General features: G+C 47.2%; 2 protein-coding genes and 1 long non-coding RNA gene across 5 annotated transcripts; 1 reads left to right on the forward strand and 2 right to left on the reverse strand.

Annotated features, from left to right (window-relative positions):
* Positions 1-5,923: 5,923 nt before the first annotated feature.
* LOC119441535 (uncharacterized) lies at positions 5,924-10,877 on the forward strand. 3 transcript variants are annotated; one of them, XM_037706148.2, is made up of 9 exons: positions 5,925-6,270; positions 7,120-7,216; positions 7,599-7,723; positions 7,801-7,884; positions 8,339-8,410; positions 8,495-8,587; positions 8,685-8,756; positions 8,841-9,175; positions 9,320-10,877. In XM_037706148.2, the coding sequence occupies exons 1-9, from the start codon at positions 6,036-6,038 to the stop codon at positions 10,010-10,012; spliced, it is 1,806 nt and encodes a 601-aa protein (XP_037562076.1). In that variant the 5' UTR covers positions 5,925-6,035; the 3' UTR covers positions 10,013-10,877. The 3 variants fall into 3 exon arrangements, with proteins under 3 accessions (XP_037562075.1, XP_037562076.1, XP_037562077.1); XM_037706149.2 differs by having other exon boundaries at positions 5,937-6,093; positions 6,155-6,270; positions 8,841-10,877; XM_037706147.2 differs by having other exon boundaries at positions 5,924-6,270; positions 8,841-10,877.
* On the reverse strand, positions 7,570-8,181 carry LOC125943036 (uncharacterized). Its single transcript, XR_007465507.1, has 2 exons — positions 8,124-8,181; positions 7,570-8,025 (listed from the first exon to the last, which is right to left on the reverse strand). It is a non-coding gene; the product is annotated as an uncharacterized LOC125943036 (long non-coding RNA).
* Positions 10,878-11,406: 529 nt separating the features above from the next.
* LOC119440090 (uncharacterized) lies at positions 11,407-13,235 on the reverse strand. The gene is made up of 3 exons (XM_049662746.1): positions 12,428-13,235; positions 11,973-12,232; positions 11,407-11,419 (listed from the first exon to the last, which is right to left on the reverse strand). The coding sequence occupies exons 1-3, from the start codon at positions 12,923-12,925 to the stop codon at positions 11,407-11,409; spliced, it is 771 nt and encodes a 256-aa protein (XP_049518703.1). The 5' UTR covers positions 12,926-13,235.
* Positions 13,236-14,377: the final 1,142 nt, after the last annotated feature.

Consider the following 14,377-nt stretch of genomic DNA (forward strand, 5'->3'; position numbering starts at 1 on the left):
TGAGGTCAGAGCATAGTGAATAAAGGTGTCTTAGCTAACATAGAGAAAGTTTTAAAAAAAAAAAGTGATATTTTTTGTACGGATGAAACCAAGTGTATATTGTTAGAAACATCCTGGAAAAGCTGTCAGTATTGCTTGTGCTCTTAATAATTTAGTGATCAGTAATTACCAACTTTGTTATTATTTCATTTATGGCCACAATTTGAATACAAGGAATTTGCATAGCACATTTGAACAGATAGCCTCCTGTTTGTAATGTTTTATCTTTTGCTTAGCTCTTTCTCTTTGCATTTAAATGAAAGCCACTGGAGCATGCAAGCAGTGAGTAATGGTGGCTTTCAAAGATCTGGCTGGCCTTTCAGCAAGAAAAAAAAAAAAAAGTCAGCTATGCAAATGGCAACACTTCACAAAGAACTGAAAGTTGATTTTTTTAAATGTGCTCTACAAACCTTTCAACATTGTGGCTCTAAATGTAATAATCTAGGAGTTATACAATTATTAACCACTAATTATTTGATAAGAACACAAAGCAAACTGCCGGCTTCATCGGGATGTTCCTAACAACATACAGCTGGTTTCATCTGCACAGAGAGCTTCATTTTTTTTTTTTTTTTTTAGCTTGCTTTAGCTGGGACAACCGGTAGAGGTTGCTCAAAAGGTGCCTCCGGCAGCATGCTATAAGCCTTCACCATCGCCCATTGCATCTGTCAAGGGGCGTCAAGGACCAACGACTGACCTGTCTGGCAAGTGTAAAAGAGTGAGGGTGTGTGAGAACCAGTTTGCGAGCAGCTCCATATTCTTCGACAATGATTAGCGCTAATGGATGGATGTCCTACGGCGGCAGGCTATCTCTCTTTGCTGCAGTGTGTGAGCCGTGCCGTAGTTGTAGTTGACCCATACACAAGCAGCCCGCAGAGCAGCCTACATTTATTGCTGCTTCTGCAGTTATAGTTCCATGTCCAGGGACAGAGAATAACAACTTGCCCGCTTTGACCTACTTCAGTTTTGTCCCTGAAAACTTTAGATGTGAGGACAGAAGCTCTCACTTCCTTCTGGACAAGAACATGTGCTGTAACATGTGACAAAAGGCATCACACATTTTTGTCCAATGCCTTCAGTCTAATCTCTTACATACAAATGACATCTTTCAGCACCACCTTGTTTCTGAGTGTCGTGTATAAAAGGGACTGCCACACAAGCCACAAGAAATGTGGGGAAAGAAAATTGAAATAAAGGTGCTGCCCACCAGCACGAATTTTCCATTTGCACAATTAACAGGTACTGCTGAAGGAAAATAAATACATGAAAACGCCTATAAGGGGTGGATTAAGATAACAGATTTTCTCTTGCACAATTCCAAGGGGTGGAGTAAAATGGCACGAGGGGTCAAGAACTGTGATACACTGCAGCCAACTCGGAAAGCAAGTGGGGAGTGCCTACATTATGGGCACTCAGGCTGAGTTCGCGTGCCATGGTCACACACTCCAAGTCAATCTGCTCCCAGACAACAATGAGGCGGAAAGCGTGAAAGAAACGCGCGTGGTAGGGCGACGGATAGGCGACCTAGGAAACAAAGAACAAGCCTCTCCCGCTCCTTTGGAAAGGGAAGTAGAAAAGAAGGATACACGCCAAGATAGTAAGAATGCATGTGTAAGGGAAAGAGGCCCGAAAAGTGAAACCGCAGGAACGGATGCCGGTACGCCGGGCACGCACGCCCAAGCGGCGGCGAACTCAGAAGAGAGCCCGATTCAATAAAACGAAGAAAACGAAGAGATGAAAGCACAGAAGCCACTCCGCGATTTGCGAACGGAAGCCCGCTATAGCATGTGCGTGGAAAGAGCTTTCTAGAGTGTGTGCGTCAGTGTTTCGAGGTGGGGAAGGGGAGGGGGGGGGGGTGTCTTGGGGTCAGAAACCGAAAACGTACGTGGCGGTATCGACGAATAAAACGGGAAGGCGCGCGCGCGAGTAATGGAGCGGAAATTGCGGTAGAGGGGGGAAGCGGGGGCGCCGAGCAAAACAAACGAAAGTAGTAAGGCCGCGATGCAGTGCACGAAGCGGAACCGAAGAGGAGGCGGAAGACATTGAGAGGAGAGTGGAGAAAAAAATAGAACGAGGGAAGAAGAGAGAGAGAGTAAAGGAAAGGTCCCGGCACTCCCTCCTCTCTCCCACATTGGAAGAAGAGAAGGAGGAGAGCTGCAAAATAAGCACGCGAAGAAGACAAAGGCTCAGCAGAAGGAATATGATAGATGGAGAGTAAGAAAGCAGGCGAAGGAGAGGGCAAAAGAGAAACAAGGTCATCTGGGTGCAGTTGCACCCGCGAAGTCTCTCCTTTCTGTTCCCCCTCTCCCACTCCGGAGTCGCAACGCTCGCGCGCGTCTCGCATTGCTCTGATGGGCTGCACGGCGAGTGAGCAAGATCAGCCGCGCGACCAAGTTCCCGCGTGCGGTCGCTGGGTGCACGTGCACCCGGGCCGGGCAGGAAAGCGCGCGCTTTCGCCAAGTTTCGTTTTCTCGTCTTTCCATTCTTTTCTCCATCGTACGCCTGTTTTGACGCGTGACTGCGTTGCTGTTCTCGTTGGCGCAGTCGCGCTGTTCGAGTAGGGGAGTACACAAAATGAGACGGGGGATAGGGGGTGGAGGGGGGTTGAGAAATGAGATACGCGGACATTGCGGCCGGATGAACGGACGGACGGCATGGCAACTCGAACGCCGCACCGCAGTTCGCGAAAAAAACGTCGATACGATGCGAGCAAGCTACGTGATATGTGCTGCTCGGAGATGATTCTCGAAACGCCGAAGCTGCAGAGAAATCTCCGCAGTACGCGAAAGCCACTGCTACGCGCACTTCAGCTAAACTACACGCAAAGCTAGGTTGAATAAATGTTAGCCCCCCTCTTTCTTTTTTGTCTCTCATGTTCCGCAAACTCACATATGCGACACACGATGCACACAAGGGAACTGTAATTTGGACTAGATGGTTTTAATTAGTCCCGCATAATATCGGCAGGCGCCAGAAAGGACACATGCAAGGACAACACAGAAGCACGCATACACATAACCACTCGCACACGATATGCATACAACCGTGCATTGCTCTCAAACCTCTCCAGGTGGGCCCCGTTTTACCGCGCGCAGAATACGCTGCGCCCCTTTACAGCTTAAATAGCCTCAGCCTGCATGGCCTTCATATCATTCCCAGCTTACATAGCCGTATCAAGTATGAGGCAACGGGAAATAGTCGATTTTAATTGGGACGAACATGAAAGCTGGATTTTCCTTACGCGGTGTACATATATCCCCGCTGCAGCTGCCGCAGATGGCAGAAAAGGGAGACCGTTATGATGTCTGCACACGTATACTTAGTCTTCTATAAGGATCGAAATTTGCGAAAATTGCGAAATACCATTAACACTAGATGATCAAACACATTACGTTTAATACGCGAGATCACTACTTCGGTCATGCGATTTAGCGAATATCCCATCGCGAAAGGACCTCGTTATCGTAAATCCGGATATACCAAATCCCTCGTTATAGCAAACAACGGCGCCACGGTCACGATGGGACTCCTAACGATTCTTCAAAGAAATAATTTAGCGTAGCAAAGACGCCAAGCCCAAGGCGATACCAGAGAGTACTATATACAAACAAATAAGCAAACAGAGCACCAGACTCCACCAAAGCGAAAGAGGAGCGGCTGAAGGAAAAGGAGCATGACGCTGTATGTGCTACGTGTGTACATACGGAGAGCACAGCAGTATGGGCGGAGTACATAGCTGCGCAATGCGATGTAAGTGTGTAGGCGGATCGCACGTGGGTGCGAGCAAGTGCATGCACTGCATACAAGGAAAATAGCGGGAAGAAGTCGCCCCCTTCTTTTTTTTAATTATTTTTTGTCTAAAAACAACTAGGCGCGTTTTAAAAGAAAAAGACGGCAAGAAATAAAAGCGGCTCGTTGACAAATGACTCGCGTTTACTGCAGCTATAGCACTGCGGCGCCACAAACTAGACCATTTAATTAGCAATGATTCTTTTCTGTGCTCTCTACGATATAGTTGTATTACATATGTTGCTGCCGCGCATGGCTATATAGGCGCGTGCTTGTCGTTGTATTGTTGGAGACGGGCCAAGCTCCTTGCATAACATTTCTGATACAAGCAGAGTTCTTAGTTAATGCTTGTTGGGATAGTTAGTGGGTTCCGATTCATAGTTCTTAATTGTATAACTTTTACGATACAGGAAAGGGTATTATGAAACGAATCGACACAGGCACACATTGTGAATAGCGCAGGGCGTTCTTCGTTCGATCCGAAGGAAGCATTCAAACGACAGAATTAAGAGGCGCTATTTTCTGCCACCCTTTAGGGAGCACAGCTCAGCGCCATGCCGTTGTGCAGCATTAGCAGCAGCATACAGAAAAATCTCACACTTGCCGATGTGTTATCAGGAAGTTTATAGCCAAGCAACGATATAGAGTTAGGAACAGTTTCTGAGCAGAAACACATATGCACTTTTCTTTCTTTCTTTCTTTCTTTCTTTTTTTTTTTTTTTTTTTTTTTTGTCATCTCTCATCATTCAGTTATCATAACCAGCTATAGCTCAGGCCAACCTCTGCGCCTTGGTGTAAATAAATGCATCTCTCAGCAGGAACAGCACATGTAGCGATGCTCTCAACAACAATTTGCAAGCTCAAATTCGTAGATCCCAGTATCATAACATTTGCGAGCTTAAAGTCTACGAGCTGACGTCGGAGGTGGAGAGCAGGAGTCGGAGCCGCCGCTCAGGACTTGGGGGGCGAGTGGCGCGGAAGCGCCAGCTGGAGCGGTGACCTTCCTGAATGTTCCTTAATTGTCTTCGTGCAAACTCCTAGCTTCCAACTGGAAATGCTAGCAGGCCTTTAAAATGGCACTAAAAGCGAAAAACAAGTTTAGTTGTGTTGGTAAATTACGTACGCTTCTATACAGCAGCAAGAAAAGCCACTCTTATCGTGAGAGGAGGCACGCCGAGACGTCACAGATTTTGACGTCGTCTACTCGAGTCTATAGATGATTTTTTTTTTTTACAGCGAGATACATTAAATTGCGTTCTAAAAGAGCCAAAGGGCTGGACTTCGCAAGCTTCGATAACTTTTCTAACTTCGCCACAACGGCAGAAAGACGAGAAAAATACATAAATGACGTCACACTGACGTCATTACCGTCATATACCGGCGCTGGGGTTTAGGCGAGAAATTCTTAAAATGGGGGTTTGGCCCTTATTTTCTCTTTCTGATTGATTGATTGATTCATTCATTCATTGATTCATTCATTCATTTTAACGTGCCAAAGAAACACTGGGGCTACGTTAAGGGCCCCATAGTGTAGCACCACCTGGGGTTCCGTGCACCTAAATGCGGCCGCCGAGGCCCGGAATCAATCCCGCGACCTCGAGTTCATAAGCCAGTCATCGCTCTTACTAATCAATGTCTCTCACGAAAAAATAAACGAAGACACGAAGACATAGCCTCGGAAGAATACTGTGCCGGTCTAATCGTTAGTGTCCCTTTAATGGACTGCTCTCGGCGGATGCCGTTCTTGTATGTCTGCTAAGAGTTCGTATACAAACCTGCCAACATAATCATCTCTGCCATTGTATACGCCTTCATCTGAAAGTAGCTAGCGCCGCCGCCTCCCTTCGGGAGTCGAACCCGGGGCAGCTTAACGCAGCAGCTTAACCGCCGTAAATGCCACCGGGCCACTATACGGCTGGCGCGAGCGAGCGGTAAAGATGGAGGACTCGATCTTGGGATCTCACGCGAGACCTTTCCGTTCAGAGTCATTTCCTGCTCGGCGAATGCCATTCCGTATCTTAACAAGGTGGTATTCACGCGTAAGCAACACTGTGATCCCGTGCAGCATGACCGGAAGGGCTCAGGCCGGCGCGGCGAGCTTTGCGCTTCCGGCCGCCATATCCTTGGGGGAATGCTTTCGTTTCGTGGTGCTTTGAAGTGCAGCAGCAGGCATTGCAATCTCAAGGACCTCGGCAATCATTTTAATCATGGTTAATTGCGCTGTGTTCGGATGCAACAACGAGTCGCGGCGGAAAACTGACTCTGGTGAGAACACGAAGAAGCTTAGTTTTTTTTCTGTGCCGAATGTTGTTCGTTGGCAATGCAGCCAGACCTTAGAGATCTCAACGAAGCGTCGAGCGGAATGGTTTCGTCGCCTCTACCGGGGTGACATTAATACAGACGCTACCCACTACAAAGTCTGCAGCGAGCACTTCGTTTCTGGTGAGTGCATATTTGTCGTTCTGCTACAAATTACGCAGCGCGAATTTGAAGGGTAGGGCTTGCACGTGATCGATGCTAGTAATGCTGTAGCGTATGTGGTTAGCATAACGTTTGAAGGCTTGCTTTAGGTAGTGAACTGTAGTAAAAGACAACACGGTGGTTGCTACTCTGCCGCCTTCTCCTGTTCCCTTTCACTCAAACTGAGTTGCACTAAATGCCAAGACACCCGCCGTGGTGGCTTAGCGGCTAGAGCGTTGCGCAGCTAAGCGCGATTTCGCGGTACGAAATCCCGGCCACGCCAGCCGCATTTTGATGGGATGGGGTGAACCGCAAAAACGCCCGTGTACCGTGTATTGGGTGCACGTTAAAGAACCCCAGGTGGTCAGAATCATTCCGGAGTCCCCCGCTGCGACGTGCCTCGAAGTGGTTCAGAAGTACTGTAGATTGGGCAAGTTGGTGCATCGTATTCTGTCACCTGTTCCCTTTTTTCCTTCATACTCAAACTGAGTTGCGCTAAAGCAAGAACTCGAAGTGGTCTTGGCATGTAAAACCCCAGAAATTAACTAATGCTATGACATCATGCCTGTTCGTGTTTATGATGCTGGCGTAATTGTTCCGGAAACGAGCGAAGCCTGTCGTACTGCTGATTCTGCTGTTTGAAGTTATTTTGCCCGAGAGCCCTTAGCACACTGCGTGATTTTTGTGTAAAAGCTGGTTGTCGTGCAGTTGTGGCCTCAAGTAATGGCTAGACTTCTTGCTACTGCAACCAGTGGCTATTCTTGTTAGAAATGCGTCAGTTTTCAAGGAACTTGTTTTGTTGTGCAAACGCAGTCTCGTTCATACTTGCAGGCAGGCCATCCTACTTAATGGATCTGACGAACCCGGACTGGGCGCCAAGCTTGCACCTAGGGTATGACACAAAGTCAACAACTCGATCTGAAGAAAGGTATGTATGTATGTGCTCTTTCTGGTAGCGCACAGCAAACCCAGACTTTAAAAATAGCTGAGACCTAAGAGGTGCTGGCGGACACTGTGTTGATACAGCAGCTATGTTTTATATTGCACTCCCGACTGCAGTTACGTAGTATAAGTTACATAGTCATCAAGTAATGCATTCCAATCAGTTACTTCCAAGTTAGCATTATTTTGAGAATAGTTGTGTCTGCAGAGAGTAGGCGGGTTTCAGTTTCCAAGAGAATACAAATTTGTGAGAACTGGTGCCAGCACTGTGACAAATAGCAAGCAGTTGTAGAGGTAGAATCATCAATGCAAGTAGTGGTAATGAGTACAACGTAGACATTTTTACAGAGAGGTACATTTTATTTCAGGCACCAGCGACGTTGCAAGAGGGCTGCGACTCCAAAGGTGGTCCAAAAGGCCGATAGCAGAGTGCTGCGACCCTTGACTACAATGTTGAATGCACAGCAGAGTGCTGTGAACAGTACTGTCACAAGTAAAATGGCTGATTCATACAAGGGGAATATTTCCTTTAATGACATTCAGCGTCTTAACATCTTTGTTTTTATGCAGGCACACCACTTGCAAGTCCCATTGCAGTACAAAATGACCAAGGCAATGAGTCACATATGTCTCATTGCACAATAAATGATTCAGGTCAGTGCCCTGTGTAAGCTGTTCATTTAGACTGGACATAACATTACAGCGTGCTTGTAATGGAATTATTATTGTTCCCTATGTTCTTTGAGTTTGCATGCAGTTAATTGTTGCATGATTAGTCTTTCTGTCAAGAACAACCTCACTGCAGGTGGCCCATCATCTACCCCATTTCTTGCATTTCTTTGAGTTTGCATGCAGTTTATGGTTGCATGATTAGTCTTTCTGTCAAGAACAACCTCACTGCAGGTGGCCCATCATCTACCCCATTTCTTGCAGTAAGCAGTGTCGCATATCTGACGGTCGCCCAGCATGACCTATTGGGTGCTTCTCTTTCTGGAGCTGTAGGCGCCTTATTGTGTGTATACAGGATATGTGCAGTTTTGATGCGCCCGAGTTGTTGCAGAAACAAGGTTGATGGTTGTGAAATGCCAATGATAACACTTTAATGCAGGCCCAACAATGCTGCAACAAGTACCAGCTGCAACTGTACCACAAGATGCTGATACTGCAGCTGACATATTTCGTGAGTGAACTTTGTTTGCACAGTTGCAAAGGGCCTGAGCACCTTAAGAACACAATTTAAATGACTGTTAATGCCTCACCGCAGACCCACCATCCATGCCATCACCTGAGGTAGGCAGGGCCCCAGTCTCAGCTGAAACTGGTTCTACTGCTGGAGCTGCAGTGGATGGCGCATCCTGTGAGTACTGCATTCATGCAATTGCAGCAAACCAGAGGTTTTCAGCACCATGCTGAGTACAAGTGTTACATTCTTGCATTATTTATTTATTTATCAGATGTGAAGTTCTCTGAGGCTGGTGTTCAAGCCACCACTTCGACGGCTGAAGCTTCAGTGAACACCACGTCATGTAAGTACAGTGGCACATATCTCATAGCAGCCTGCACCTGAATATGACACGCGTAGTAATGTATTGTCTGTATGTTTCTTTCAGTGCTAAAGGACGCTGAAACCCAAACAGATATCACAAGCAGTGCATTAAACAGCTTCGAAGGCGACAACCAGGCCCTACGTGCAGAGCTAAACGAAGTGAAGGGCTCTTTGCGTAGACTTCAGTTGTCTAAAGCTTCATTGGAGCAAGACGACAACCGTGTAAAATTTTACACTGGCCTACCAAGCTACACAGTTTTGATAGCGCTGTTCGCGCTTCTCGAGAGTGGTGTGTCGCACAGCGCAAACAATGTGCTTACTAAGTTCGAAGAGCTTGTGCTCACACTTGTGAGGCTGCGACTAGGAGTGCCCTTGCAGGACCTGGCGTATAGATTTGAGGTAAGTGGACTGGTGGAATTTGTATTGTTGCGAGCACTTATTTACAGTTGGCATCACGTATATGTTATAATACTCTCGTGGGCTAACATTTGGTGGCAAGATGGCCCTGTTTGCTTTATAATAGTGACTGGCTTTATCTTTCAGGTCAGCCAAGCCACAGCAACACGAGTAGTCAACCGGTGGATCGCGGCCATGCATGTACGACTAAAACAGCTGGTGGACTGGCCCAGTCGTGAACAATTGCAGCAGACCATGCCAATGGCCTTCAGAAAAGCATTTGGCACGAGTGTGGCAGTCATTATAGACTGCTTCGAGATATTCATTGAGCGCCCTTCGTCAATGCTCCCTAGGTCACAGACGTGGTCGCGGTATAAGCACCACAACACGGCAAAATATCTGATAGGAATAGCACCTCAGGGAGCAATCACTTTCATTTCCAAAGGGTGGGGAGGCAGGACAAGCGACAAGCTTATAACAGAGTCGAGTGGAATGTTGAACCACCTTCTCCCAGGTGACACGGTGCTCGCCGACAGAGGATTCACGATTGGTGATGCCGTAGGCATTCATCGTGCACGCCTTGAGGTTCCTGCATTCACAAGGGGCAAACCTCAGCTATCAGCCTGGGAGGTTGAAAAAACTAGGAAAATTGCGAATGTGCGCATCCACGTGGAACGTGTGATAGGTTTGCTGAGGCGAAAGTACAAAATTCTTTCAAGCACCATCCCTATTGATCTGCTAGCAGTGCAAAGCGAGGACACTCTAACACAACTTGACAAAATTGTTGCGGTGTGTGCTGCGCTGACAAATCTGAGCAAATCGGTTGTGCCTGTTGACTGATCTGGATGCGCCAAATCTAAATTTTACTTAAAGGGGTTGAGACACCAAATTTTGAGGGTATAAAAGGCCTGCTGCAGGCTTCCTCTGTATGAAAGGACACTCAACATGAAGTGTTCGACACAGCAAACGTGTTAAATATATTTTAATTTGCTTCCAAAGAGTGCCTAAATGCTCGTTCTCGCGATCGAGACCCATAGCTAGCGCGATTAACACCGACGTCACTGTGTTGGAAGCGTAACGTGTTTTAGTGACGTCATACCACATTAGAGCGACGTACGATGAGCGGTGACCCACAGCACGGGGCAAGCCTCGAGTCTAGAGTACAGTATAAGCTGCATCGGACGAAGACGCAGTCGGAATCGGAGCTGCCGCAGCTAGCGATGGCAACTGTCGGCGTGGGTTTGTTTGCTTGCGCTGGTACAAAACGTGTGTGCGAGAGCAGACGATGCAGCAGTGCGTGCGTCACAGCCTTGTGGGCCCACGTGACCAAGCTTCCTAGCCAGTGACGTCACTGTCCAACTCGGCGCCGAGAAACCGAAATTGGTGCACATAAATAATGCGATATTAAATTATTTACCGAGAATATATGATCCTTCCAGCGTGTATCATGCTTTATGGAGCAATAAGAAACGTTTGAAACAAACAACGCGCAAGCCACAAATTTGATGTCTCAACCACTTTAAATGAAGGGGCCCTGCCACACCTAAGGATCTGCCATGTACTGCAACGGAAACAACTGCTGGTGTAATGAAGCAGAGGCCGCCCCTGTGTATGTGCCAACTGAAGAGGAAGACGAAGTATTGTGCCGTGATCGCGAGTGAGCCCCGTGCTACGAAAAGCCCTTGCAGTGCCTACCTTTACGTAACGTTATTGCAACGTTATCGGCAACAATAAACCTCGTCGCACTGGAAATAAAGTTATTCTTTCCACCTAAATTTGTCTTGCACAAGTTCACTTTTCGTTCCTTGAAATCCGCTCCTACCCTAATCCACCATGTTTTGCCATGTGCATTACATGCCGAGCCCATTATGTCAAAGAACCCCAGCGACCCAACGTGTGCAGCACTCATGCTAGAGAAAACACTGCAATAGAAACAAAACTGCTGTGAATGAAAAATACCTGCTGTCATCCAAAGATTCCACATTTATTAGACTGCTCCTTCATAATGTACTTCGCTATGTAAAATTCAGTGATAAGGTGAACAGTTTGATGACTCTGTTCAGTTTCCCCTTGTATGCAGCAATATTTTGTAAGGCTAATTTCACAGAACAAGTTCACTAGGTCCTTTCATGTGTGCACTTACATTACCTATAACAGGACTACAAATATGCATATTTATCACTTTCGGGGTTTGCAACCCTTGCAGAACCAAGCCTTCGCTTTCGGAGGGCGCTTCAAGTTGGCACACTGAAAGTGAAACCATTTACCCTCACAGTCTGGGCCACTGCATTCTACCATGTCTCCAGACTCTGGACCACCGCAATAACAGAAATGCAGTGCTCCGTCATCAGAAGAGTCTTCAGGCCCATTTTTGTTCTCTGAAGATGTTGTCCAGGTCTTAAATAACAACTCTGGCAACAGGACTATCTTGAAAAAATCCCTACTCCTGTTCACGACCCCTTGACAAAATTCGGCATCCAGGAAGATTCTTTCAAGATGGCTATCTGCTGGTGTCCACACAAAAAAGTCGCAATAGCTGCGCTGGCAAACAAAAAGCTGCATTTGTATTTGCGTGTAGTAAGCATGTTGTCGTTTCAGCTTTAGTGTATTATCACTAGCAGCAACTTCTAAGCAGCCACTTTTCTGGGTCACAACGTCCTTTACACAAGCAGCTGAATATGGGCACTTAATTTCTAAAACGCCATCTTGGCAGCAGGCACAAGAAATCAGGCCATCTGGGCTTGCTGCCATGTGGGGCTCATGTGAACTAATATGCAATCCAGACTTGTTGCAAACAAACTCTTTGTGCTGGCTGGATGCTTCAGCAACGTATTGGTTCCTGGCAATGTCCTCCTTGCGCAGACCCCAATTAGTTGCAGGAGAAGAAAACTTGCTCTCCTCCGGGTAGCAGATCTTCTTAACCAGGCTCACAGATGGCTGAGTCAAGGTCGTTCGGCAAGCTGCGTGGGCTGTCGATGCTGTGACCCGGCCTGCTCTGAAGGCGAACCATGTTGGTGAGGCCGACTGACCTCTCGTTGCCGCTTCCACATCTTTACAGACCTGCATTTTCAATACAATGACTTTTCACACTAATTCAATGTACATGATCACAAAACTGCATTTAGCTAGCAGCAACCATGCAGGTTGGGCAATGTAAACACTGGTAGTTTCAAGCTTTTAGCAGTGCCTTGTCTGTCATGCAACATGTAGTTACTTTATATCAATAAAGCTATCCTTCAATGGAAATATAAATACCTTTGGCTCTACAACATACGCCTGGGCAAACATTTCGCACTCCTCCAGCATCGCATCCCTTGACAATGGCTTGTCTCTTGCCAAGTGTCCGAGAAGAGCAGTGGAGTGCTTCACTTGCACAGGAATGAACTCCTCGCAATAGTCCTTTTTCAGTGCCAACACTGCAGAATATTTGCCAGCCTTCTTAATTCTGTCGAGAAAGCCCTTCCATTCGCACTGTGAAGGCCTCTCAATAGTGGTGGCTGGTTTCTTTGAGGATGATGATCGATGTCCATCTAGCCGCCTTTTCTTGGTGGTAGCTGACGCAAAGTCGATGTGTGCAAGTGGCGCACAAGGCACAGTACTTGAGTATGGAGGCAGCCATGCATTTTCCTTATCAGTGCAAGCCTGACCATCACGAAAGTTTGAAGCTGCTTCTAAATAGAAGAGCAGTGCACCAATGTGTGAGCAGGCTTCGCCGAGACCCGCCATACACGTGCAGTGTGCAGCTTTGACCATTCCATCCTGCTTGACAAGAAGCCATGGCTCGAGTGGCTGAGTGGAAATTGCCTGGGAGTGATTTACCTGCAAATGGAGGAAGTGATCTATTTAGCTGCTGGTTCTATGCATGCTGAGAACACAGGTTGCCCCACTGCACAAAAAGCAAGGCGAGTTACTAAATCAGCAGTGAGTGAAACTAATGTAGGTGTATCCATGAGTGTAAATAAGCAAAACACCAGCGAGTGGTTTTTATGCTTGCACAATCGAATCGCAACTGCGCATACGTATGCAAAGCTCGCGGCCTCGTCGGTAGCGATAATTTGTAGAACGTAGTAAACGCTTGGGCAGGTGACGGGAATTTGCAAAAAAAAAAAAAAAAAGGAAGGGGGGGGGGGGAGAGGGGCTGGAGCAAGGTGAACCGCTGGAAGTAGCCGCTAAACAGCAAGTGTTTCTAAAGGTGCAGCATGGTGGTAGCTGACTTGTTGCGTACAAACGATTTTCTTTGGTATCGTTTTCGCTCCCTTAACTCCGGAAGGCACTGCGTTGCTGGACGCTGCGCTGCGCGAAAGCCTACTCCTGAAATTTTCATCTACTATCAAGGAGCAACGGTACATAAACGATGAAAAAAGTGCCGCTCGCTGGCAGTAACTTGAGAAAGTGCTACGATGTTTCGCTGCGCAGCGAAACATTCCGAACACGAATCACACTACTGTCACACACATTGGCAAGTATTACCCGTTAGCGTTACAATTCGACCCGGTAATACAAAGACCAACTAGCTGATGTAGCGTTTTAGATTGTCTTACCTTCGTGCGCACAATGACGTGCTCGCCGTGTATTCTCAGCTGGGGTTCTTGAACAAAGCCGCTGGTCAAATAGTTGTGCGACTCCAGGGATTTTCTTGCTTTCAGCTGTTCGTGAGTTATGAAGCTTGTAGCGTGCACAAGGTAGTCCTTAATATCAGAAAGTTCTACCTTGGGTACGAGCGCGAGATCAAATGACGCCTCTTTGCCAGTAAGCATAAGTGGATCGACGCCACCGCAAAGCTCCACTTTCTCGACGTAGCGCACCTTCGCACCAGACTCTAAATTCTGCGCGTACGTGCTTAAGTGCATTAATGAGGGGCTGGCATTCATGCTTGCAAAGTTGCAAGAGATAGGCACTTTAGTGACTCCTCCTAAAGTAAAAAAAACACACACATCGTCAGCGCTTCAACAGCGGAGATAGGCTTTGTTGACACCGACTCCCCAAAAATATGGCGGTTTCATAGTGGCCAACGCAGCTTGTGCCCTTTCCGCTACAGCGCCCGCCAGACTGCTCTTCCGTGACGTCACGTGAATACCACCTATAACTGAGCGAAGCGGCTGTTTATGCTGCTGTACCGAATGTACCGTCTCTTGTTTCGGGTTTGACGCAGAGATAAAGAGTACATCTCAGGAATTAAGAAATGTGTCAGCATGCCAACACGTA

The sequence above is a fragment of the Dermacentor silvarum genome, chromosome 2 (assembly GCF_013339745.2).
Source record: "Dermacentor silvarum isolate Dsil-2018 chromosome 2, BIME_Dsil_1.4, whole genome shotgun sequence".
Taxonomy (NCBI): Eukaryota; Metazoa; Arthropoda; class Arachnida; order Ixodida; family Ixodidae; genus Dermacentor; species Dermacentor silvarum.

What these genes read in the sequence shown, in the direction of transcription:
- LOC119440090 (XM_049662746.1), bottom strand. Translation starts at nt 12,925, where the DNA reads ATGGTCAAAGCTGCACACTGCACGTGTATGGCGGGTCTCGGCGAAGCC. An exon ending in CGTATGTTGTAGAGCCAAAG is followed by an intron (nt 12,233 to 12,427) that starts GTATTTATATTT and finishes TTGAAAATGCAG; the next exon opens with GTCTGTAAAGATGTGGAAGC.
- LOC119441535 (XM_037706147.2), top strand. Translation starts at nt 6,036, where the DNA reads ATGGTTAATTGCGCTGTGTTCGGATGCAACAACGAGTCGCGGCGGAAA. An exon ending in TGTGAACAGTACTGTCACAA is followed by an intron (nt 7,724 to 7,800) that starts GTAAAATGGCTG and finishes GTTTTTATGCAG; the next exon opens with GCACACCACTTGCAAGTCCC. An exon ending in TACTGCAGCTGACATATTTC is followed by an intron (nt 8,411 to 8,494) that starts GTGAGTGAACTT and finishes GCCTCACCGCAG; the next exon opens with ACCCACCATCCATGCCATCA.